General features: G+C 45.7%; 1 protein-coding gene across 1 annotated transcript; it reads right to left on the bottom strand.

Moving 5' to 3' along the window:
• Positions 1-6,734: 6,734 nt before the first annotated feature.
• Positions 6,735-7,688, bottom strand: LOC144773908 (integrase/recombinase xerD homolog). The gene has a single exon (XM_078658973.1). The coding sequence runs from the start codon at positions 7,686-7,688 to the stop codon at positions 6,735-6,737; it is 954 nt and encodes a 317-aa protein (XP_078515099.1).
• Between the last annotated feature and the right edge of the window lie 17,530 nt (positions 7,689-25,218).

A 25,218-nucleotide genomic window follows, 5' to 3' on the forward strand; every position in this document is an offset into this window, starting at 1 on the left:
TGTGGCCAGAGGGAGGTGCAATAAGTAGAAATACTTGTATTTCTCTTCATTTTTTCCTCTTTCTATGTGTGCTGCAGCAGCATGCATAGAAAGTGGAAATGCCATTAATGATTGTTTGTGTGCAGGAAGGTGTTCTTCCTGTACAAAAGAAATCATCCCCGCAGCTCAGGGACCCTTGCAAAATGACACATGGATGCTTCCACTGGTGCATGGAAGCCAATTGTCTGCCAGCGCAGGGGAAATAACAGGGATTGTGTTGTTAATACGATGCCTCCTTGTGCTTTGAAAATGATGCAGCTTGGCGCAGCTAAATGGCTTGCGGCACTGTGCTATGTCATATTCTTGTAAATGAGCCCTTGGAATCAGGGCCTAAGTATGTAAAATATGCCGGTTTCATTATGTCCTTTTACCAGGAAGGTAGCTGCTGGTGTATTTACAACCATCCCAATCTGACAAACAACAGGAGCTTTTTGAATCTCAAATGCCAGAGACAAGAGTTGTTTTTACTGCTATTATTCATTGATTACATATGCTTTTATTTGCTGTTTGAACCCCATGTGTCATTCTCCTGAATATTGGTAATGTGTTCTCCTTTTCAAATACCACATTTCGTTTGAAATAAAATAACCTCAAACCATATGAAAAATGCATCACTTTGTGCAGGTTCAAAGTCACCAAACTTAACACAAACCAGCACAAAGTTTTGATTTGTTATTTAATTTATAGTCCAAATGTTTATTTACATTGGAAAGTTGTCTAAAAGTGAACCAAAGTAGCGCTATGCACTACCTTGTGCTTAGCACCAAAACAATACGCCTTCTTGAGGTAGGCGTAAAATAGATTTTTTTTTCTCCAAACTTTTCATCACACAGCATTTGAACAGCACACATACAAAGAGGGAAAAGTGCAGATGTGTCTAGGAATGGTATTTTGCACTGGAAGGGTACATTTTGCACTATGATTTGTGCAGTGTTGATTCAAATATTAGTAAATCTGTCCCTCGTTGTCATTTGCTCGCTATCAGGCTTGTGGGTGTTTACTAAGCCGTTCCCCAGACACTGCACAGCCTGGTTACCTCATTTGTGCTTCTCCTTGTTGACAGTCTAAATTACAGCGCCGAGATGCACTGTGGAGGTTGTTGCACGCTCTGCACCTAATTTTAGTCATTCGGGTTGCTCGTTTCCTTTCTCAATCTAGCATGAAGTGCGCCACCATGTGGAAGAGCCACCCACATAGGATCATACACCAATCGATTTCTAGTGCATTTTAGAGCGAATATAAAGTATCTGATACTCATTTATACTATGAGCTATTATACATTGGTAAAGATGTATCAGTGTACCAATAAGTATTGGGCTTTTAGTAAAATGCGCACCCAAAATTGAAATAAATGAATATGCCGCAACACGACCTGACGTCCTACAACTCACCCAGTCCACCTTAAATGAAGAACACTGAAAAGGAAAAAAAATCAGAGGTAGAGCTATTCCCCCAACTTATCCTACACTGCCATCTAGCGTCTATCGAGCAAAACCGACCGAAGAATTTGACAAGATTGGTGCATTTTCCGAGCTGTTGCTTAGAAATGAATGAAAGCGACTCACAAGTGTTTCCATCTCCATTGACAATTTACTCCACAAACGTAGGTGCCTAAGTTTCAATGTTGGGGTGAAATCCCTCAACTAAAGAGTTGTGGAAGACTAAGTCCACTGACGTTTCTAACGAGAAAGCGGTTTTGCCAGCTGAGCCGGAGCTGCACCCCACAGCTCCAGCGACTTGAGACCCCCACGGGTGTGTAGAGCGCTCTAAACCCCCTGAGTGATTGATTGATTTATTGATTGATTGATTGCCAGCTGGAAAGCTATATCGCTTTAGCAAGTTCTCCCGCCTTTGGTACTAGGGAATCGGGTTCTAGTCCCGGCGTCGGTTCAACATACTGTGATTCGCGGTAAAGCAGTTAATGCCGGTGCCTGAAAACAACATGAATTTGACCATGTGTAACTTAATCGGTGCTCTTGTAACGTGCTCCGATGCTCTTGGGCCGAATATGCGCTATATCGTACAGCAAAAATAAAATAAAAAAGTAAAAGGAAATACAAGACGCAAACCGTTAATATGATTGATGCGCAAAATATTCCAACAATGTTATTGTTGCATGCAAACAAAAGGAGCACGTTCAGGTCGTAAAAATAAAGACATTTCTCATAATTTACAAGAAAGTCTTTCTATGCCCCAGGAGAAGCAGCGAATGCACGCTTCTTCTTTTTGGAAACGAATCAACAGTTTCAATATTCTGAGTAGCTCTTTTAATAAATAATTCGGATAATAATGCCCCCACTAACACGCGTGCTTAGATTAATTATTTCCACGGCAATTGTCTTTGAATTCTAAAAATGGCATTCAAAACTGCAGGTGGCGCCAAAGATATACAAATATAGCTTTACCATCGAACGGACCATCTTGAACCAACCACCAGGTGTCAGGATTCTGAACGAGTAAAAATATAAGTAGGAATAGAAAATGGTTAAGAATGCATACGTTTCTTCGCTTCTCCACATTTAAGATTGTCTGATAACCTATTTCCACAAATAGTGGCGTCTACCGCCCTTTTCTGTAGGTCCCTTGTGTCACCATAGAACACTCTCTGTAGAGAGAGAGGGACGGAGAGCAAGAGAAAAAAACAGGTCGGGTACCTGTGAGGTATGGTCCAATGTTTTATTAAAGGGCTCTGGTGACATAGTTAACTAGAAAGTGGCGGACAAGCAGTTTGTAAATGTCATCAGAACCGTAAGTTAGCAATAAAGCACCACAGTACGTCCCATTATCTACGTTTTGTTCGACATATTTATTTAGGGGTGGTTAGCCTAAAAATGCTGTTTTCTTCAAAGTGTAAGGAATAAAGAGCATTGATCAAAATTACAATGTTTAGTTATCGATGTATCTTTCATAAATACATTGTTGTGAAAACAATAAACAATAGAGAGGCCCAATGGATTTATATCATTTAATGGCCACAGCATTAACCGTATAATGAAGGATTGACCACAATTGCTTTTTAAATTGCCACATAATTTGCAGATTTCTCCGAAAATGTTTTTTTCCTTGCTCCACGTATTGAAATTACGAGTGACAGAGAATGAACTCCATTATTCTCCCTTTTTCAGCATGATTTACATTACTGTTCTTCATAATTTTGGCTTCGACGCTGTATATTGCTAGTTGTCCTGACATTGATAACGTTTTGGAGAGCAGTTTCGCCAATGCACAGCGGGGGTTATGGGCAGCAATGGCCTTATGACATTGTCGCACGCCTCCTGCAGGCCGTTCAGTGGAATTGCAAAGGATGCAGACAGTGCTAGTGACTACATGGATTATCAAGAAAAAAAAAATACGATTAAAGCCAAACCGGAAGAAAGGGGAGGTGACAAATAATTGCAGGCTAGGAGTCTGTTGCCAACAGCACAGCATAAAAAAACAATAAAATATTTATCTATATTGCAAACGTCCATTATGTGGAGATGCCAAACCCATTCAAGATATAAAAAGGCTTGCATAACCTATTCCTAAGGTCACCCTCAATTCAAATTCAGAAAAACTTTGGGCCTCATTTACGAGGCGGTACTGGCACTTTTGCGCTGCGGGAGTGTCAATTTTTTGGATGCCCCTGTTGGCGCAATGTGCCGCAGCATATTTACAAGGCCTTGCAAAGCCACTTTGCGTAGATTTTCATGTCCTTGCATATATGTGCCACCTTCATGCAGAACACTGGGTGTAAGGTGCTCTCAATGGGTGTGATTGCAGGTGTTCCCACGCAACACCCATGGAATCTGACGCATTCCCAGATTTACAAGGAATCGTAAACCTGGGAATGTGTCAGATTCTAATGCCAACTCAGGAGTGGAATTAGGGAGGCGCAATGAGGAAAAATATCCTTATTTCTTCAAGTTTTTCCCTCTTTCTATGTGTGCTGCATTGTGCAGTACTTTAAAGAGGAGATAGCCTCCATTTATTGATTTTGTGCAGAAAGGTGTCCCTTCCTGCACAAAATCAATCAACCCCAAAACGCAGGCACCGTTGCAACATGGCACAAGGGTGCTGCATTGGCGCTAGGCTGCTTTTTTGCGCTGGTGCACGGGTCGGTACAGAAATGCACCGTATTCTTGTCAATACAGCTCATTCCAGAACTTTTAGAATGATGACCAGACCATAAAAGTACAATATAATACATGACAATGCAACGATATCAGAAAAAGTTAAAACAGTACGCATAGTTAAAATTAATACAATTAAAAACTAATAGATGCTTTGGCTGCTCACGTTTCAGCAAACATTAGGATTAAAATAATATAATAATAAGGTCAAACTCAAATTCTATAACGCACATCATTGGCACGTTGGCACACACAGAGCATCATTCGAGTGTCAGCGCGCACATTGTAATCCATGCCAGGGTGGGACAATGAGGTATGATTTAGATTTAGACAGACCATACCCAAACTGAAGCACAGGCACCGAGTGACCAATCAAACACTGATACAGACTATAAGTAAGCTGCAAACAATACAAACAACTTTCCACAAATGTCTACGAAGGACTTTGTAGCACTGTCAAAGAGGTGTTGGGAGATGAAGCACACTTACATGCCAACCACTCAAGTGACTTGCATTTAGTTAGCTGGATGGGATTTACATCCATCTATATTTTCCTAATAATTACTGGATTCCCACCCCCATGGTGACCCCTCCTTCGGGTAGAACAGTGTTCTTATCAAAGTCAGCATTTACTCAAGTCACCAAAATGTCCAGATCTCTCTTTAGTGGGGATATCTCGTGCCATTTGCTCACCACCCTTTGCTCACCCGACCGACCCCAGTAAAACACTTACAAGTGACTGTTGTCCACTGCGTAGCTTTATTATTATTCCAAAACGCCATTTCACTTGTGGGTAAAACCTCCCACGTTGACCTTTTATTAAATTGACCTTTATTAAATTCACACATAAATGACGCGCTCCATACATATGCGCCACAGGTTAAACATGTATTTACAATTCAGCATCTCTAGAGGCGTGTTGTACCAGCAGGACACAACACCACCCCCTTTCCAAGCACCAGCTACTAGGGTAGGGCCAGAGAGTCCAGGACCACCAGCAGGACGGCCAACTCTCCCGCCAGCCCAGAGCCGCCATAACTGCCTCCCCTGCTTCAGGGGCATCCATTTTCCGGCCAAAAAGAGTTCCCCGGCCTTTTCTCTTATCCGGGACCCCGCCACTCACTATTGAACTTAGGGATGGGTGGGTGGGCAACTGTTGCTCCGGCTAGCCTCCCTGTGCTGAAGGCGAGAGACAAAGAGGGCTACTCCCTGGGGCACTGCATATTTAATACCTTGGGGAGGGGAGGGCTCCCAGACGCCCACCTGGCATCTCACATTACTGTGAGACCCTCCCCATGACAGTAGCCTGGAGAATCGAAACTCTCCGTAGTAGCCTGGAGAATCGAAACTCTCCTGCCAGGCACGGAATCCCACTAAAGGCCCCCCTCCCCTAGCCGCGGGGGTGGCCTCTCATAGTGGGGATATCTCGTGCCATTTGCTCACCACCCTTTGCTCACCCGACCGACCCCAGTAAAACACTTACAAGTGACTGTTGTCCACTGCGTAGCTTTATTATTATTATTCCAAAACGCCATTTCACTTGTGGGTAAAACCTCCCACGTTGACCTTTTATTAAATTGACCTTTATTAAATTCACACATAAATGATGCGCTCCATACATATGCGCCACAGGTTAAACATGTATTTACAATTCAGCATCTCTAGAGGCGTGTTGTACCAGCAGGACACAACACCACCCCCTTTCGAAGCACCAGCTACTAGGGTAGGGCCAGAGAGTCCAGGACCACCAGCAGGACGGCCCCCTCTCCCGCCAGCCCAGAGCCGCCATAACTGCCTCCCCTGCTTCAGGGGCATCCATTTTCCGGCCAAAAAGAGTCCCCCGGCCTTTTCTCTTATCCGGGACCCCGCTACAGGGCAAGAAGCCCCTCTGGCGCTCTTGCCCTCCCCCCACACTAATGCTCTGTTACTCTTCCAAGGTGTAAGGCAATGGCCCCCAGAATAGTTTGCACAAACACTTCCAACCCTGCCTTGGACAGGCGTGTCCCCACTGTCCGGTACTTATCTGAGGTCAATGTCTGCAGCAGGCTATGTCTGACAACATGTATCCGTGACCCCCTCAACAGTTTTTCTACTTCCCTATTCATTTTCTTCACCGAAGTGTTCATTGCGGGTGATGGAACATCACCCCCCCCATACTCTCCGAGTGAGCACCTCCGACCAAATAATTATAGTGCCCGGCAATACCCTCCTGATCCATGTAAGTAGAGAGAACAAGGCTTCCTTGGCTCCCCTCCTGCCCCCAGGGATCATGCTTTCCGCCCCAGTGTGAATAACCAGCACGTCAGGAATGGGCAAACCTTTGTTGAGCGCAGTCTGCAAATGCGCAGAAACATCCTCGGCCCGCTGCCCCTCAATCCCTAACCAATTATGGACAATCCCCAAGGCCCTTTGCATCTTGTCCACCCCGGACTCTCCGAACCATTGCCCTGCTTCGAGTATGACCGAATCTCCACACCAGCATACTTGCGTCCTCTGACTTGCCACCACTGCGTGCGAGGCCCAAAAAAGAATAGAAAAGAAAGAGGTGCATAAATACCAATCTGCTGCAAATACCGACACTACCTACACCAGCTGTGGTCGCACATAGCGCTCAAAACACGATGAACTCCACCTGCCCATCTTTTTAATTGCGCTCGAGGAGAGTCCCAATTCCGCTGCTGTAGTGGCCGCCCCAATACGGAACGAATGTGATGTGAAATGAGCTACGTCCTCACCCAGCAATTCCAGAGCCCGCTTACATATTCGTGTGAACTGGAATCTTGTCAAAGGTGTACCATCTGCGTGCACCAACAGTCTATCATCATCACATCGTGGCCTGATCTGCAGGAACCTCCCCATCAACATCACCGGGCAGTAACCCGCCCCCTGAACTGCTCTCAGTTGCACCCATACACCTTTCCCCAGCGGGTCTGTTTTTGACCTCCGCACTCTCACCTGCAGTAATTCCGCGGCCACCACCACATCCTCCATGGACATTCCCCCTTGTTTATCCATCTTGGAGCTTGGCACTAGCTCTGATATCCGGAATGCCCCAAAGAACGCTAAAGAATAGGCTAGTCGCAACAATTGCATCTCATAATGCGACCAACACACCTGTGGTAACACCCCCAAAATATCCACCAACCTCTTGGAATCTATCGGTCTCCTGGTATCCTTCACCCTTGGAGCCAGCCGTTCCCAACTTCTCATAGCCCTTCTAACTCTAAGGTCCTTAGTGGGATCCGCTACTCCTTTTATCCCCGCAAAGAAAGCAATTGCCGACAATTGTCTCCGCACCAGAGTCAAGGACCTTCCCTCCTCTCTCTGGTTAACTATGAACCTGAGAACCCCCAGCGGTGTAAACTCCCCTGCGCCCCCTTGGCTCTGTAAGACTGCCATGTAAACCTGCCAAGCCCTTTCATACCTACTCTTAGTCTTGGGCGCAACCGATGCCGCAATGAGATCTGAAGCAATGGGGCACCAAGCTTCCACAGGCTTTCCGGGAATGCCGTCATCTGACCGTCTGCTTGTGGCCATCGTACTCTGAATTCTGTCAACTTAAAACGAGACAGCGAGTCAGCCACTGTGTTTACCACACCTGGCACATGCTTGGCAGTAAAATGCACATTACGCCTGAGACACCCCCGCACCAACACTTTTAACAAACGGAGTACCCACGGGCATATTGCCCTTTGGTTGTTCACCGCCAGGACCACTGACATACTGTCTGACCAAAACACAATTCGTTTATTTACCCGCAATGTACCCCATATCTGAAGCGCCACAATGATGGGAAATAGCTCCAGGAATGTAATATTGCAAACCAACCCTCTCCTGAACCAATCCTCCGGCCAATGCTGCATACACCACCTTGTTCCTAGCACTGCCCCAAACCCGACACTGCCCGCTGCATCTGTATAAAGCTCTAATTCTCTATTGTCCTGTGCCGGTTGTTGCCATATCACTGAACCATTGAAGTGCTCCAAGAAATCCCTCCATGTGACCAAATCCTCCTTCACTTCCGCTGTCATCCTAGTGTGGTGGTGTTTTCCCCTCAAACCTGACATTGCCCTGGCTATATTCCTGGAAAAGACCCTGCCCATCGGTATAACTCGCAGTGCGAAATTAAGTTGACCCACCAACACCTGCAATTGATGCAGGTTAACCTTGCGTGCCCTTAAACATTGGTCCCGAGACCCTTGGAAAGCCTTAATTTTGTCCTGCGGTAATCTGCACACGCCTTCCACTGTGTCTATCTCGATGCCCAAGAAAGTCAATTGTGTTGCTGGTCCCTCTGTCTTCCCTGCCGCCAACGGCACCCCCAATGCCTCCGCCATCCGCTGAAAACCCACCAATGCCTCTTGACAATCTGACGAGCCTGCTCGCCCCATAAAAAGGAAATCATCCAAGTAATGCACGATCTCTTGCGTGCCCACCGCTTCCTTTACTGTCCATTCCAAAAAACGACTGAACGTTTCAAATATTGCGCATGCAATGGAACAACCCATAGGCATACATAAATCCACAAAGAAATTACCATCAAATGTAAAGCCTAGCAATCTAGTGTCATCTGGATGCACCGGCAGGAGGCGAAAGGCTGACTCTATATCTGCTTTAGCCATCAGTGCCCCCCTCCCAATCTCTGCAGTTTCTTAATCGCAGTGTCAAAAGTGGTGTAGCGAACAGTGCACACATCTGGATCCAGCCCCTCATTGACTGACTTGCACGATGGACTCGACAAGTTGTGTATGAGACGATATTTCCCCACTTCCTTCTTTTGCACCAGCCCCAATGGTGAACAGACCAGGTCCTGCCTTGGCAATGTCTGGAAAGGACCCGCCACCCTCCCCAACGCAATCTCCTTTTCAATTTTTTCCCTAGTCGCTTCTGGGTTCCTTATCACTGACAATTGGTTGCGAGGGGGAGCTGCACTTGGCACTGCGGCAGACGGGATGTGAAAACCAGTTTTAAAACCTTCATACAAAAATTGTGCTTCTGCCACCCTCTCATATCTGGCGAGCAGATGTGCTAATACTGGCAGGTGTATGGGAGTAGGCAAGTTCTGATCTTTATTGGGCAGGGCGAGGTTTTGGTTGAGCGGTAGCTGTGGGAGGGCGGTGTTCCTTGGGCTTTCCCCCTTTCTTGAAACACTTAATCTCTGGGTGCCCGAACATCCCACAGAAGGAGCAAATGTGCTTGAACTTACATGCTGTTCCTCTATTACATTCATTCTTGTTGAATTGTCAACATGCTTGCTTCTTGTCCCCGGCTCCCCTGTCTCCCCAAAAGGGATGTGTTGGTTTGCTAACTGGCACCGCCGAATAAAACTCCCCATGCCATATATTAATATTCCGCCGGTCCCATGCTACTTCAGGCCCCACTGCTTTCATCTGCCTGAACTTTGTATCATATTGCAACCAGGCCGTCCCCTGAAATTCTGAAGCTGCCCCATGAATCAATGACATGTAGCTTATCAATTGAGCTGCCAATGCAGGGAACCGCTCGACCATAATCGCTGCGTAAATGGCAAACCCAGTCACCCAGTTCTTCAGTGACCATTCCACCCAAACCTTCTTTTGTTTCAGTTCCCCATCTTTACCTGACCTGGACTTCCCCGGGTCCACACCCGCATTAATCAAATCGAAGACATCCACATATTCCCCTTTAAAGATCTTCTCCCTTGTATCTGCAGGCACATGCCAAGTTATACTTGCTGACGGTGACACTGCCAATGAAGCTGAACCGTATAAAACTGGGCTATGTAGTAGAGGAGTGTGCCCCGATGCCACCGTCGCCGGGGGGGGGGGGGCGGTGGTGCCACCGCAACTAGCCCTGCCCCCACAGCCCCTGCGTTACTCACTGGGCCCTGAGCCATGGTAGCCACCACCATTGGCGATTGCAACACTCCCCCTGACTGGACCCACACCTGAGCCACCCCTCCACCTTGTGTCGCCACCACAGGGGCCTGTATTGTTTCCACCAGAGTCCGCGATGCCGTATCAGACGCGGCTCCCCCCTCCCCCTGCACCCCCGTATTTGCCTGGCTACCAGCCCCCCCGGCTGACCCTGTTGTCATTACCGCACTCTGTGTAGGCCCCCCCATAAGGGACAACCCGCCTTCTTCTGAGCCTGTTTGCGCGCCCACATCAGTCACCCGCATAATGTCCATGACCACCAGGGGCTGGCCCACTGCCATCGCCTCACCTGGAAGGGTCGCTCGCGGTTCCGAGACCCGCTTGGTCTTCTCCTGATGTGAGTCTTTAAAGCGAATAGTCGTCCGCCGTACGCGTTTTGGCAGGGGAGGCTCCTGCTGCCCGCTTGTTCCTGCATCCTGGGATAGAGTCTTCAGGGCCCAATCGATACCTCCTTTTTTTGCGACCTCCCACAATGCCGCCAACGAGCGGAATTCCTCTGTTGATGCTGGGGCCTCCTTGCCCCCCCGTGTCCTTTTGGGCGGCATCCAGTCTACTAAGAAAAAGAAAGCACAATTATTCACTGGTCAAAACTTCCATGCCCCTTCAACAGGCCTCGCACCGGCACGCCTCTTTTTCCCATGCCGACCATGCCCCTTTTAACCGTGCACCAGAGATACTTACCGCCCTAGTGCCCCCGTCTACTGGTTAAGTTCCCCAGGGGTATCACGCTCACCCCCCCAGACCATGACGTAACCTTCCATGCCTATCAAACCCCCATCTGGCATGCCAGCAGATCCAATTTGGTTTCATGCTTGATTGTCTACATGAACACATATCCACCATTGTCGCGCTCCTTCCTTAATTTATGCCCACATTAGGCCCCCACTATTATTAACATAATACGCTGTCATAAAGCGTCTTTTTGTTAATTGAATTCCATGTTGACTCACTAGCGGCATTATGCAGTAAATCTACCTATTGTCACTTTTGGCTCATGCAACTTAACGTTTTCTTTTTACCCTATTTATTCCTCTTTAATCATTATTGTGCCATATGTGAAGCGCTCTGACACTTTCCGGTAAAATCAGCGCTATATAAATCGCATGCAGAGCCACCTTTGTGCAACCCGCCGCGCTTCCTACGCTGTGGCTATTGTGACACACTCTGACACCTGTGGGTAAAGTCCGCACTCTATAGAAGAGAATTAAGCGCCACTGCTGTGCCCGAGCCCCGCTTCTCTTGCTGTGCCTATTCTGAGGCGTTCTGACACATTTGGACAAATTGAAATTGAAGGCAGTCACTCCGCACGACCGGCCCCGCCTCCACAGCTGTGCCTATTGTAACGCGCTCAGACACCTTCGAGTAACGTCCGCGCTATAAAACATAAAGCACGGCGCCTCCTCAGTGTCCGGGCCCACAGCTGTGCCTATCGTGAAAGCGCTCTGACACCATTCCGCTATACGGCCATAAAACAGCACCACCGCTGTGCAACCGGGCCGAATCGAAAACAACTACTACCCCCCACATACACAGAGACAGGCACACGCGCTCCAACACCTTTGGTTCGCGCTCTGACACCTCCGTAATCTTTGCGCTACAAACTCGGATCCACCGCCACCTGTGTGCAATCGGGCCGCGCTTCCATGTATTAAAATAAACAAATAACCCGCCTCACCCATTCACACATTTTTTATTACATTAGTGGCCGGCCTCGAACCCTGCTCTTTTCTGCCCGAAGACCGGAGACTCTCTTTGTATGCCAGACGGCCTGCCAGCATCTATTTTGCTATTCTAGCATGTATTTTGCTCACTTTTAATGTTCTCACGTATCAGTTCTGTTCCTTTGTGAAGCGCTCTGACACCTTCGGGTAAAGTCCGCGCTATATAAAAATGCATAAATTAATAAATAAATAAATATAAACACCACTCCCCACATCTAAGCAACGAGCTGCGCCCCCGTGTCCGCACTGTTGCTGCCCTGCTATGTTTGCCACGCTATGGCCTCTCACCTTCGGATTACACCAGCGCCGCCGGGCCTGTCCTTTCGCTGCACAGCAACTGTTGCTCCGGCTAGCCTCCCTGTGCTGAAGGCGAGAGACAAAGAGGGCTACTCCCTGGGGCACTGCATATTTAATACCTTGGGGAGGGGAGGGCTCCCAGACGCCCACCTGGCATCTCACATTACTGTGAGACCCTCCCCATGACAGTAGCCTGGAGAATCGAAACTCTCCGTAGTAGCCTGGAGAATCGAAACTCTCCTGCCAGGCACGGAATCCCACTAAAGGCCCCCCTCCCCTAGCCGCAGGGGTGGCCTCTCATTCCATGAGGTGGAACATATTGTAAACATGCACTATCATAGAACATCTGTTAATGCAAGACACTTTCAGGACTTTTGAATTTGCCATTCTTATTGGATTCTTCTATATGGCACTCTATTTAAAGATGTTCATGATATGATTTTGAAAGGGTATGAAATCCTGGGTCCAGACTTCCAGTCCCTGCTTTCCTGATTGAAAACTTGGAATCCCTCGCTCCCTTCCAGGTTAGCCAAGCTATCAACCCTCTAGTCAGATCCTGATTCAACTTCTGGGGAAGCAAAGCCTGCTGAGTCAGACGTGGCTCAGATAATAATGACATGGCATGAATGATTTCACACAGGGGAGGCTCCTCCATTTGAGCGGAGGAGCATCTTCCCGCAAGCCCCAGAGCTGAAAAACAAAATGATAATAAAGTTTATCTGTTACAGTTTTATTTTTCAGCAAACCGTCCCAAACTAAGTGTCAGGATGTGGCGGGGCCAGTGCTGCTGAGTGGCAGTCACAGGGAGCTGTGTGCTTTAAAATCTGAATGTCTCTTTGACCGGCCTTCTTGGGACGCCCAGCCAGACATGCGTATTCTAAAGTTCTCTAACCTAGCTGTCTTAGATAGCTGAGTTAGAGAAAGGGCAGGCCTCCAGTGCTCTTAGGACCGCCGAGAGAGCCTGCTCTATCCAACCCTGGCACTACTTTCATGCTGTGAGAGCAATGCCAGGATTGGGTAGTGATGTAAATATGTAAATGTAAATCCGTATTTGTAGCGCGCAAACTACTCACCCTTACGGGTCTCAAGGCCCTGGAGGCTGTCGTGGAAATTAAGTGAGCTATTGCCCAGAGTCACATGGTGCTGAGCTGAGCTGCCACCTGAGCTGGATATCGAACATTGAACCCTGTGCTCCGAAGTCAGCTGCCCTGGGCGCTGCACCACATCTCTGCACTCCTGGTCCGGATCTTCCAGGAGGAGACACCTGAGGGAGGACAATGTTGCACAGCAAGTTAGAGAGGTAGGTCAATTAGTGAAAAAAATTAATTCAGTGCCCCTCGCCTCACAAACCTTGGTACAGGCAAGCCGCCACTGAATTTCAGATGACTTTGAGCAGCTGTTGTTCTTAGGGCTTAAAACCCCCATATCACTGGTAATCTTAATTTCATCTCATTTTCCTCCTTACTTGTTTGGTAAAACATTCGACTCAGGTAGAGCGCTAGCGGCTTTGCAACGGAAAACTACCTTTACAACGAGGTCGTTACACCGCGGTATGTTTACATCCCGGTCATTACAACACAAGTTGACTTGCGCTGGATGGCGCTCTAAGCTAAGGAATAGTATGATTTACTATTCCAACACTTCCCTACTGTTACGTAGGCTGGAGTTGGAATAGTAAATCATACTATTCTTAAGTCCAGTGCCCTCTAGCGCAAGTTGTTGTAACGACTTGCATTGTAACGAACGCGATGTAAAATACTGCGTTGTGAATGTATACAATGTAATGTCATACATTCCTTTGCAACCATTCGTGCCCGCTATTACAGCCTGCACATCAAAAGAAGGTGCAGTCACATCGTCACTTCTATTATTATTATCATCATCATTATTAGTAGAAATAGTATTAGTAGTAGTAGTTGTAGCAATAGTAGTAGTAGAAGTAGTAGTAATAGTAAGAGTAACAATAATAAACATTTCTTAGTCTAACATAGTAGTGCTACGTAAAAAAGTACAATATTCTATACAAAAAAGATCAACTAACAGTATAGCCCCAATAAAAGTATTAAATACTCCATTAGAAATGATGATCAAAGGAGGGCTATTCAGAACATAAATAGCTTTGGGAAATGAATTCCTTGAGTTCCTGATGTTTTTGTAGGTGGCCAGTGTGTTTTTTTTTCCGACTGGAAACATTATCTGCCTAAGATGGTCAGTGTCTGGGCCAGTTACTTAGGAGCTCTGGAATGTATGCCTTTTTCTAACCTTTTTATAAAATACAGCCTGTTTCGTACTGGCTTCTAACAACTAACCAGCTGAATGAGATCAGCTGTGAAGTAATGTGTTTGAATTTTTATCTCTCTAATGAGTTGGTCTCATTTAGGAGTAAGACGAGGATGCGTGATGGCCCTGCTCTTGTTCCTCATTTATTTTAATGATTTAAAAGCACAATTGACCAAAATGGGAAAAGATCTGCCTATGATAAAGTCCAGAGGTCTGCCAGTCCTTTTATATACAGATGATGCAGTCTTAATGGCAAGAACTGCTAATGTTCTACTGCTTCTTTTAGGCAAATGTGTTACTTTTATGGGTAAACTGGATCTTAAAACTAACCTACAGAAGTCTTTTACAATTAGTATTGGTTGCAAAAAATAAAATAAAAAAAACAAATGGACTAATTACGACTTTGGCGGTCTTGGAGCACACCACCTCACTAGCACCCCGCTCAAAGACTGCCAAAGTCGACCACTGCCAGATAAGGAGTTATTTCGTGGTCTGGCGGGTGAACAGCTTGGTGGTGCCGCGGTGGTGCAGTAGAAGGGCTTTGCTTTAGGGCCCCCTTTGTTTCCCCACCGCAAGCAGTTTCATGGCGTGAGAATTGCCATGAGGTTACTGGCGTTGAGAAAACTCAATATGCTTGACAGTGTTGCAGTGGCACCAACAAGCATATTGCAGCCCCCAAAACCACCCCACCAACACCACGGATCGTAGATTCTTTGCAGTTGTGGCTGTCCTATGGATGTCTGACTGCTGTACTCGTAATATAGCAGTCGGACAGCTTGTGCCGCGGTCCCCGACCCCCACCTCAAGTTAATCATTCCTATGGACTGCCAAACTCATAATCAGTCCCTAAAACATTTTATTGTGGGGCCAGAAATCCTGACAGTAAAGACATACACATATCTAGGCCTGCCCTTTGACCAAAATATATCCTGGTTTAGTTTGTACATGTTAGATTTGGGGCTCTCTAGTTGGCAGGGGTAGATACCTTTGACCAAGTAGGGACCCTTGCTTCTAATCAGGGTAAGGGGGTACACTCCTAAAATAACCCCTGCTCACCCCCTTGGTAGCTTGACACGTGCAGACAGGCTTATCTCAGAATCAGTGCGTAAAGAATTTGTGAACACATACAGTAACCCAGTGACAAAACTATAGATGGACACCAAACAAGATATAGTATAAAAAGAAGTATTTTTATATAGACACAAGACCACAAATGACAAAAAACACAATATTGTACTTAAAAAAATTGTAGAATTAGTTTAGTGCTCTTTAGATGATAAATGCGACACTTTGAGTTCAATGTACCTTTGGATGCGTAACGCTATACAGCGAAAGTGTTGCAGGGAAGGTAATGCGTCGGTTCCTTACATGCAAGAACGGTAATTCGTCTGGTCCCTACTGATGAGTACGGGATGCGTCCGTTCTCCTCGGCGTGCGGAGGTGATGCATCGCTTTCTTACTGCGCTTTTGTGGCGATGCGACAAGCAGCGCCGTGATATGATAAAGATGCGGTGCAATGAAACAAAAATGGCATATTTTCCTTGATGCAACACAATGCATGCATGCCTGATGGCCGTGCAGCGATTCAACGATTCTTCTGAGCCGCGACAGATCCTGCGACACGCTTCTCCGGTGATGCGACAGCGACACTCTTCTCCGGTGATGCAAGACGCTTCAGCGATGCGTCAGCTGCAGCAGCAGCATCCTTCTTCAGTGATGTGATGACAGTGGCTGCGGTAGATGTCTGATGCGAAGGGGACACTCTTCTCCGGCGAAGCGATGTGTGGCACTTCTACGAGGCGAAGCGACAGCGGCAGCGGCGACACGCTTCTTTACTGATGCGACACCAGCGGCTGCGGCGGCGACATGCTTCTTCTTCGTGAGTCGCACTTCCAGCTCCTTGCGACACACAGTCCCTCAGAAAGCCCGACTGCAGACACTTCCAAAGAACTCTTGGGAGGCTGGTGGATGAAGTCTGTTGTCCCTGAGACTTCAGCAGGAGGCAAGCTCTATCTCAAGCCCTTGGAGATCCTTCACAAATTGAATGAAAGTAGCACAAAGTCCTTTCTCCTTTGTTTGGCAGTCAGGCAACCACTGCATGCCAATCCCCCAGACAGCACTCAGCTTAGTGATAGTCTCTTCCTCAGTTCCTCTGGTTCCTCTCCTCAGCAAAGGTTTCTTCTTGTTTCCCAAAAGTGATCTAAAGTTCTGGGGTTTGGGTCCCATCTCTTATACTCATTTTACCTTTGTTCTCTGAAGGCAGAGAGGCCTTTGCATAGTCCAAACCAGTTCTGGTCAGTCCTGGAGCACTTTCTTGACAAGACTCCTTCTTTCCTTTCACAGTGTAGGCCAGGGACATTAGACACACCACAGGAGGTGGAACCAGCATTGTGGAGGGAAGTCACAGCCCTATTCAGGTCCCAGGTGCAACTCCTCCCACCCATCTACATGCAGATCCCTCTATTCAGCCCTGTGCTGACTCACCCTGTCTCCTGGAAACCCCCAGCCCCTGTCAAGCAAACTCCAGACAAGAATACATAACCTAGCAGAGGCAGGCTTGGATAGTTAGGCAAGAAAATACCTACTTTCTAAAAGTAGTATTTCCAAACACAGAGTCCAGGCACACTAAACTCAAATTTCTACCTCGGTCTCTGAGTCAGTTAGCATTATAAGATGTTATAATCAAACTGCCCAATCTGGCCTATGGGGATCAGGTAGCCTTGCAATAGTGAAAAACGAAAATGGCTGTAATTGACTATCAGAGCATGCCACACACATCAGGGCATGTTCTACCTTTTACATACAATGCACCCTGCCCTTGGGCCAACTGAAGAACCACTTACTGGGTCTCGGCCGCGGGGGAACAGCCCAAGTCTTCCATACCCTCCTTATATAGAAAAAGGAGACACAGGAGCCTTCATCTGCAGGAGGAACCACATTTTATTCGAATAGCCCGGGCTATGGAACATAGTCCCAATCCCGTCGGGGACAAGACAGATGAGGCTGCTGCTTCACTCTGCAGCTTACAGCCCTTATATACACATTTCCCACCTTAAGAAACCAGTTTAGGTGGGGGCCTGGCGCCCCTGAGCCAAAATGCAGTTACACCATTCTTTGTTCAGGCAGGACGGGAACTGCGAAAGATGGTACAAAAGATTGCGAACAGGTCTTGCAAAACCGGATATGTACGTGAGAGAACAGACAGATCTTGAACAACAGGATATGTGAAAGAAAAAAGTTCTGGGACGGTGGCGTGACCAAGTCTTGCAAAACAGGATGGATGTGTGCAGGAGTTCAGTTTGAGGGTGGTGAGGCCAATTCTTTGTTCCCTTTTTCGAAATTGGCTCAACCACAAGGAGCAGGAAGGGCAGGGTGGTCGTGACAGTTAGAATTTCACCCGACATCAGCAGAAACGAACAGGAGGGTCGTGCAGAGGTGTTTGACACAAAATGACAATGCAAAAATAATGGAGTCCTGACACAAAATAAATGCCAACAAGAAGTACACTTTTTCTCAGACCCTCCTTTTGCCATTGAGTGGCAAATACTTCTAGGAAATGTCGATATTCATGAGATCATTTGTTTCTTGTTGGAGCATCATCTTCATATTGGTGTTGTGAATGTTAGAGGGTTGAGGCTTGAGAGCCTGAACACATGTTGCACAGAGCATTGTCAGGCACTGAATGCATAAACAGCAGGAGGCAAGGGCAGCTACTCCCAAGGCAAGGAAGATGAGGACCCTCCATCCCCCTTGGGAAAGGAGGCCCCAGATCCAGCCTGTGAGGGACCAGTTACCTTCATCCTGACACAAAATAAATGCCGACAAGAAGGACACATTTCCTCACTACCATAGGGGTGACTAATATGCAGAAATGGAAGGTTTAAGGACTGGCAAATGGGTGCCCTTGCCCAGTCAACATAGCAGTACCAGACTGCACACAGGCTCTGCAATGGCAGACGAGAGACACACTTTAAAGGCTGCTTCCGTGGGTGGCACAACCAGTGCTGCAAGCCCACCAACAGCATTTGATTGAAAAGCCCTGGGCACGCGCAGTGTACTGTACTAGGGTCTGACACGTAAACCAAATAAGCCAATCATGGAGTCACTAATCCATACATCAATTTACAGTTGGGAGAGAAAATGCACTTTAGCACTGATCATCAGTGGTAAAGTTCCCAGAGTCATAGAACCAACAAAAACAGGTCAGACAAAATACAGAAGGAAGGCAAAAAGTTCAGGGATGACTCTGCAAAAAAGGCCAAGTCCAACACAACCCCCTTCCAGCCAAGCGTACGGGAGAGCAATCAATACCGTGATGGGATTCCCTACTTTGGGTGATAGAACATGGACCCTGGCCCGCCTCAGCAGGAGCATATTCCAGTTCTACGCTAATCTGAACCTTTTTGGATCCCTTTGTCCATACTCTAAGGGCCCAAAATACAGGAGGAAGGCAAAAAGTTCAGGGATGACCCTGCAAAAAGGGCCAAGTCTAACAGTACATTTCTAGGGTTGCGCGGTCACAAAGAGTTGTTGATTTGTTTTTCTTATTTGCCAGAAGGACAGACAAAAACCAATCAGAGAAATGATCAATCTATATAAGAGTAACTGTATTTCTGTAATGAGTTAATGAGCAGAAATGTGAGGCTATGAAGGTCAATGTTGGATTGTTCCCATGAGGCACAGGGTCAAGACTGATTTGCATAGAGTCAAGCTAGCCGGGCTGATGAGGGCTCTTAGCCGGAAACCGGTCCCAGGTTGCTTGATTCCGGTCCAGGGAAGACAGGGCTTGGTACTTCGGGCTAAACTGTTCCCATGAGGTACAGGGTCAAGACATATTTGCTTATAGCTGTGTCAGAACTGGGTTGGTGAAGTGAGCTAAAGAATGATGATGGATTCAGCCCAGATCTGTGTCTGGGCTGAGTGTCTGAAAAGCTGCAGCGCTCCGTACATCATCTCCTTGTATTTGCTTTGCTCACCCTAAGTTGGCAGGGTATGCCCAGACGTAGGTCCCTTGCTCACTTTGCCACTGGATTCAAGCTAGCCTGGCTGATGAGGGCTGTTAGCCCAAAACCGGTCCCAGGATGCTTGATTCGGTCCAGGGAAGACATGCATTGGCAGTTCGGGCTGGACTGTTCCCATGAAGCACAGGGTCAAGACTGAATTGCATATAGCTGTGTCTGAACTGGTGTGGCGAATTGAGCTAAAGAACGATGATGGATTCAACCCAGATCTGTGACTTGGGGTGAGTGTCTGAAAAGTTTCAGTGCTCCATCCATCATCTCCTTGTGTTTGCTTTATGCCTCTTTGTCAGACTAACAAATCATATTGTCAAGTAGAAGCAGTGGAAGAAAGGACACAGAGGCTGTTCCAAGCATTGTTGACATTAAATTGCAGTCTGAGTCCAAGTGTCACGTGGCTCCATCTGGTGGCCAAGCTTCTGCCTTTGTGTTGGAAATGTTGTTGTTTAAGGAAACTTCCCGAATGACTCATGGTGGACTCTGTGTTGATTGTCCCAATACTAATTGGAGTGCAACATCTCACCTCCCTTGGCTTTTGTCCAAGGAAAGAAGAAAGGGGTATTGAAATGAAATCTCATGCCTCCCAGATTAACATAATGGCAAACAATTGGGTGGCAGAAATTGGAATTTAGGCTGGTGATTATGGTTGTCTTGGGGCCTCTCTTGTTGGGCAACACAATGGTAAACCTGAGGCCACTAAGAAGACCGACAACTTGCCCTATACTCCTCTTTCAAATCATTTATTTGAATAACCATGTTATGTAATTCAAAGTGCAAATGCAACTGTAATTAGAATCCTCTTCCTATTTTTCCGATCTTTAAAATAGGGGCTCCCCTTACTTCTGTAGTTGTGTGCCTCCAATAAGATCCTTCTAGTACTAATTTACCAAGAGCGTATCAAGATGGATTTTCTCCTGTGAACAGGGCCCCATGGGCATAATAGGGCAAAAAAAGAAAAGAACTCAGCACATTATGAAATGTAAGTCTAAAAAGCTTAGGTTTAATAATGTTCTAGAAGAGTTCGCCCCATCATTGAGCTTCATAAAGTGGAAAGGCCGAAGAAAGCCATCATTCATTTAAGTTGGGAGCCCTCCTCCCCAGTAGTAACTAGAATTCCCTCTTCCCCTAATATACTAGAAGTACCAATTATAGACCGCCACGAGCTGGAAAAGGGGCTCATGGATATGGGGGCAACTGTCCATAGTAACTGGGGTGACATGAACATGGGTATAGTGGAGGATGATGCTGGGGATGGGAATGTTGATTTGGTGAGCAGCAGTAAAAAAGGTTGTATAGTACCCCAAGGGGATAAACGTTTTCTCTCAGCTCCACCTTGTAGGGAATCTTCTTTACCCATGGCTCACAAATTTGTGAGGACACTTAATGGGGAGGCTCCTCTTTTTTTCTATCAAGGCATAATAATAAGTCTGTTGAAGGACTTGGTTCTAGCCATCTTTCTAACACCTTGATTTTTTTTTCCTTGTTTGATAGGGAATTGGTCCCACTGAATAGAGGTTTTATCATGCAGCTCCTAATAGAATTCGAGGCCCTGTGTCTGGTGTCAAGTTCAGATATTAATCGAGTGTATTTGGATCCCCTTGCCCATTTCTGAGTTCTAGGGTCACATTTAGCTCTGGGATTGTTGTTACGCTAATCCTGACTAATGGGGACCATTTTTGGAAAAAGGGTATCAATGTTTTTCCATTTGAAGTGACTATGGACCCTAAGCCTGGTAGCTTTAGATTGGACTCCCAGGAATCCATTCAGGATTCATGTTGCAAATCTGAAGGATATTTCAATCTCAGTCGGTAAAGATGCAGGGAGGAGAGTGATGAACATTTTGGGATATTAGGATCAGTGGGTAGGAGATTCTAGGAAGGGAGATGAGATATTCCCCTGGAGTTGGGTAGCAGGTGTATTGAATGCTTAAAAAAACACAACATATCCAATCTTGCAGATGTGCCCCCCCCCCGGGTAAAATTCTTTCCTGGAATATGGCAGCTTTGGACAGTCCAACTTTAAGCTAAACGTTTTAATGTGGTGTTGTCTATTGATAATTTGTTTACAGGAAACCTGGATATGCTCTGATTTTAAATATGAGATTTACTTTTATGTTCTTATGCAGCAAAACCCATGGTAAAAGGTCATGCTAATGGAGGCATAGCTATCTTACTTAGTAGTAGTATAAGTTGGAATCCTAAGATGTTTGTCCATTCCTCAAAACTTTGCATCTGCCTAAAGTTAGCCCTGTGCAATGTAATAGGAGGACAATATACAGCTTTTCTTTTGGTAAATGTTTACATTCCCGCTAGGAGGTCGCCTGACTCTTCAGTTGAGTCTATATTCTCTTTTGTACATAATATTAGTGTCTTGGAAGAATACACATTAATAATCATTGTGGAGACTTCAATGCCAAAATCTTGGCCTGTTCTTCTATGACGTTCAGAAACACAGAGTTGGATGAGGTATGGAGAATATCAGAAGCTCTTTCACCTGGTAATATTAGAGCACATAGCTTCCTCTTCCTCTTCCATAGCTAGGTCTATGCTTCCTGGATTGTCTGAGATCCAATGACCTCATTAATTTAAATGGCAGGGTCTCAGAGGACTCTCCAGCCTCTTTCTCTTTTCATTCTTCTTGAGGGCAATCATCAATTGATTAAATGGTGGTATCCTAACAAATGTTCAGTTCCTGTTCTCAATTGGAGGTATTGAGGATGGATTTAAGTGATCACATTATATTCTCTCGGTGGCTTTTGATTTAGAGCTTAAGATGCTTAAGTCCTGGAATTCTAGGAATGACACAATTGCATACAATAAAACAAATGGGAATACTTTTGGTCAAATAATAATATGCTGGATTTGGCGCTCATGTTAAAGTAGTGAGTTTAGGCCCTTCTGCAGCTACACTAGAAAACCCTATTGCCTGGTTTGAAAAGCAGCTGTCCCTGTTTCGATCATGTGGGAGTCAAAATAGAATTACTAGTGTTAGCCCCTCGGTGTTTACCCCTTGGGTGGTTAAAAAGATAAACTGCAATTTAAATTCCCTACTAATGAAACAATGTAAGCAGACATCATTATTGAGGCAAAGGGAAATCAATTGGTTAAAGCGGGTGAGAACTAGATCGAAGGTGTCTGAATGAAGAAGGAAGGAGGACCAGGAATGGATTAAGCTGAGAGAAGGAGCTCTTTATGGTGACTTGCGTAAATATTGGTCTTTAATAGTCAAATACTTTGATCCCAGAATTAAGGCTGAGGCCATTCCCATATCCGACGCAGAGTGTTCTCAATATATCTCGCAGTTATATGCCACTAATTTCAGCTATAGGACTTTGCTTGAGTCAAACGATGAGCCTTCCTTATTGAATGTATATGGCCCGGCTTCTTGTGAGGACGTAGAGAGTTTTATTAAAGGCGAAAGGTACTCTGTGGCAATGTGCCTTGATGAACTCCCAATTTATTTAATCAAACAAGAAGTCACTGCATGGGCTCTTTTTCTGTGTACGTTTTTTAAAAATTGTTAACTGCTTGGGTCATTTCGTCTTCCTGGAAAGGATGTGTTGTTGTGCCTTTGCATAAAAAGGGTCCTCAAACGTCTCCTTCTATTTTCAGGAAGATTGCATTATTGGATGCAGTTGGGAAATTGCTGGCCAAGAGTATTCTTCTTCACCTTCAGGATGGGGCATTTGGTAACAACTTAGGGCCAGATGTATCAACAATGCATTTTGCGATTCTAAAATAGTGAATTTTAGTGAATCGCTATTTTAAAATCGCAAAATACAATGCATGTAGGTTTTGCAAAAAAAATAGCGATTCCCACATATTCCTTAATAGCGAATCACAAATTGCGATTCGCTATGAAGGAATGCCTTCCCATTCATTGGCCTATAGGAATGAATGAGAAGGCATTTGCAATTTGCAATTACCAAATTGGTAATAACAAATTGTGAATGCAATTGCAAGGGTGCCAGGGGGTCATAAGCCCCCCCTGATGCACCCCCAAAAAAGGTAAGTGTGCACATGTGGTGCACTCACATGCCTGGATTTGCGAATAACCACCAACTTGAAGTTGGTGTTAATTTGCGATTCCTCAAAGCAAAGTCTCTTTCTGAAACTGCTTCTTGCATTGCATTTAGGGAATCGCAAATTGCAAATCCCTACGTGCATTCGCAAAATAGGCAATCATAAAAATTGTGATGGCCTATTTTGCGAATGCCTTGTGGGTTGTTACATCCCAAAAGGCTTTTTATCTGTTCGCAAATTGGTTTGCGACCGGTACAACCTCTGATACATCAGGCCCCTAGTTCCAGTTGAGCAGATTGGTGTCCGTCAGAACTGTGGAACCTTAGATAAGATCGCTGTCCTCCAAACACTGATTGAAAAGTATCCTGTGGGTAAGGGAATAGTGTTATATTCTGCCTTCATCGATTTCTCCACAGCCTTCGATAGGGTTGACCGTGGAACGCTGTGGAGGAAATTGTTTGCACCTGGGATCCCGGCTCACCTGCTTAGGTTGATCATTGCTCTGAAGTCTTGAACATGGACTCAGGTACTGATGGGAGCGAACCTGAGTCTGGCCAGTAAAATAGAAGCACATACTGGTTTGAAGCAGGGGAGCTTACCTGCTCCCCTCCATTTCTCCCTTTACACTTATGATTTACCTCACAGAGTTGGACAGCCTAAATGGAACCCACCTAAATTAGGATTGATGAGTGTTGGTTGTGTGCTCTACTCTGATGATGTTGTTCTGCTGGACTTAACTCCAATAGGTCTACAGACTAGTCTCTCTGAGCTGGGAAACTATGCTGATGAACACTTTTTAAAAATAAACATCTCTAAGAGCAAAGTTATGGTCTTTAGGTCCTGGGGGTGCAGAGTTAGGAATGTTTTGCACTGGTTCCTGGGGAATGATAAGTTGGAAGTGGTGAATTTGCACCCGTATCTTGGTAGAATTTTTCTAGTAACTGCATAAATAAGGATTATATTAGTCAGCGCAGAAGTAAGGCATTAGCTCAAGCTTCAGCCATTTGCAAACTATATAAGTGTAGTGGGCAAAGGCATTTTGCCCATGTTTTGTAAGTTTATAAGATTAAAATTCAGCTTTCATTGAGCTGTGACTGTGAAGTAATGGAAGAGCGGTCTTGGTCCTCTTTCGAGAAGGTTGAAGGGCATATTTGGTTCCAAATCTGTCAATGGGATATTTCAACTGTACATTCGACCTTCTGGTTTGAATTTGGGCTCTCCTCTACGAACATGTTTGCCATGGTAGCTATTTTAGGGTGGGGGAATAACATACTGAATAGTGATTCAATGTTCTATCTGGGCTGCATTAAAATCAGATTTTTTTAATAGCTTAAAGGAAAGAAGCTCTGTCTTCTCAAATTATATGAAAGCTTTAGAGATGTTTGAAATTGGTCAAAGTTAGGTGGTACCAAAGCTTATCTTGAATGTTCTGACAAAAAAACCATTCTATGACGTAAGGTGGAAGAGGGGCATGGTAATTTGTGCTCAGCATGCCTCGAATGAAATTGTAGTGGAAAGCAGCACCAGTAAAAAAACACAACTATTTGTTCTATGGAACCTTTCCAATGGTGTGCGTAGAACTATTTTTTTTATTAAGGCTGAATATGCTTCCACTGCAAATTATTACTGGATATTGGGAAGTATTACCTGGGGACGAGAGGTTTTGTGATCTTTGTTGGAATTATGTCCAATATTTAAACCAGGTCATATTTGTTTGCCCTGTCCTACATTCATTGCGACGTCAATTGCTAAGACCACTGTTTATAAAGTACAAAATAAGGGGCCTATTATGATTGCGGAATTTCCGCATCCTC

The sequence above is a fragment of the Lissotriton helveticus genome, chromosome 8 (assembly GCF_964261635.1).
Source record: "Lissotriton helveticus chromosome 8, aLisHel1.1, whole genome shotgun sequence".
NCBI lineage: Eukaryota > Metazoa > Chordata > Amphibia > Caudata > Salamandridae > Lissotriton > Lissotriton helveticus.

What these genes read in the sequence shown, in the direction of transcription:
- LOC144773908 (XM_078658973.1), bottom strand. Translation starts at nt 7,688, where the DNA reads ATGGCCACAAGCAGACGGTCAGATGACGGCATTCCCGGAAAGCCTGTG.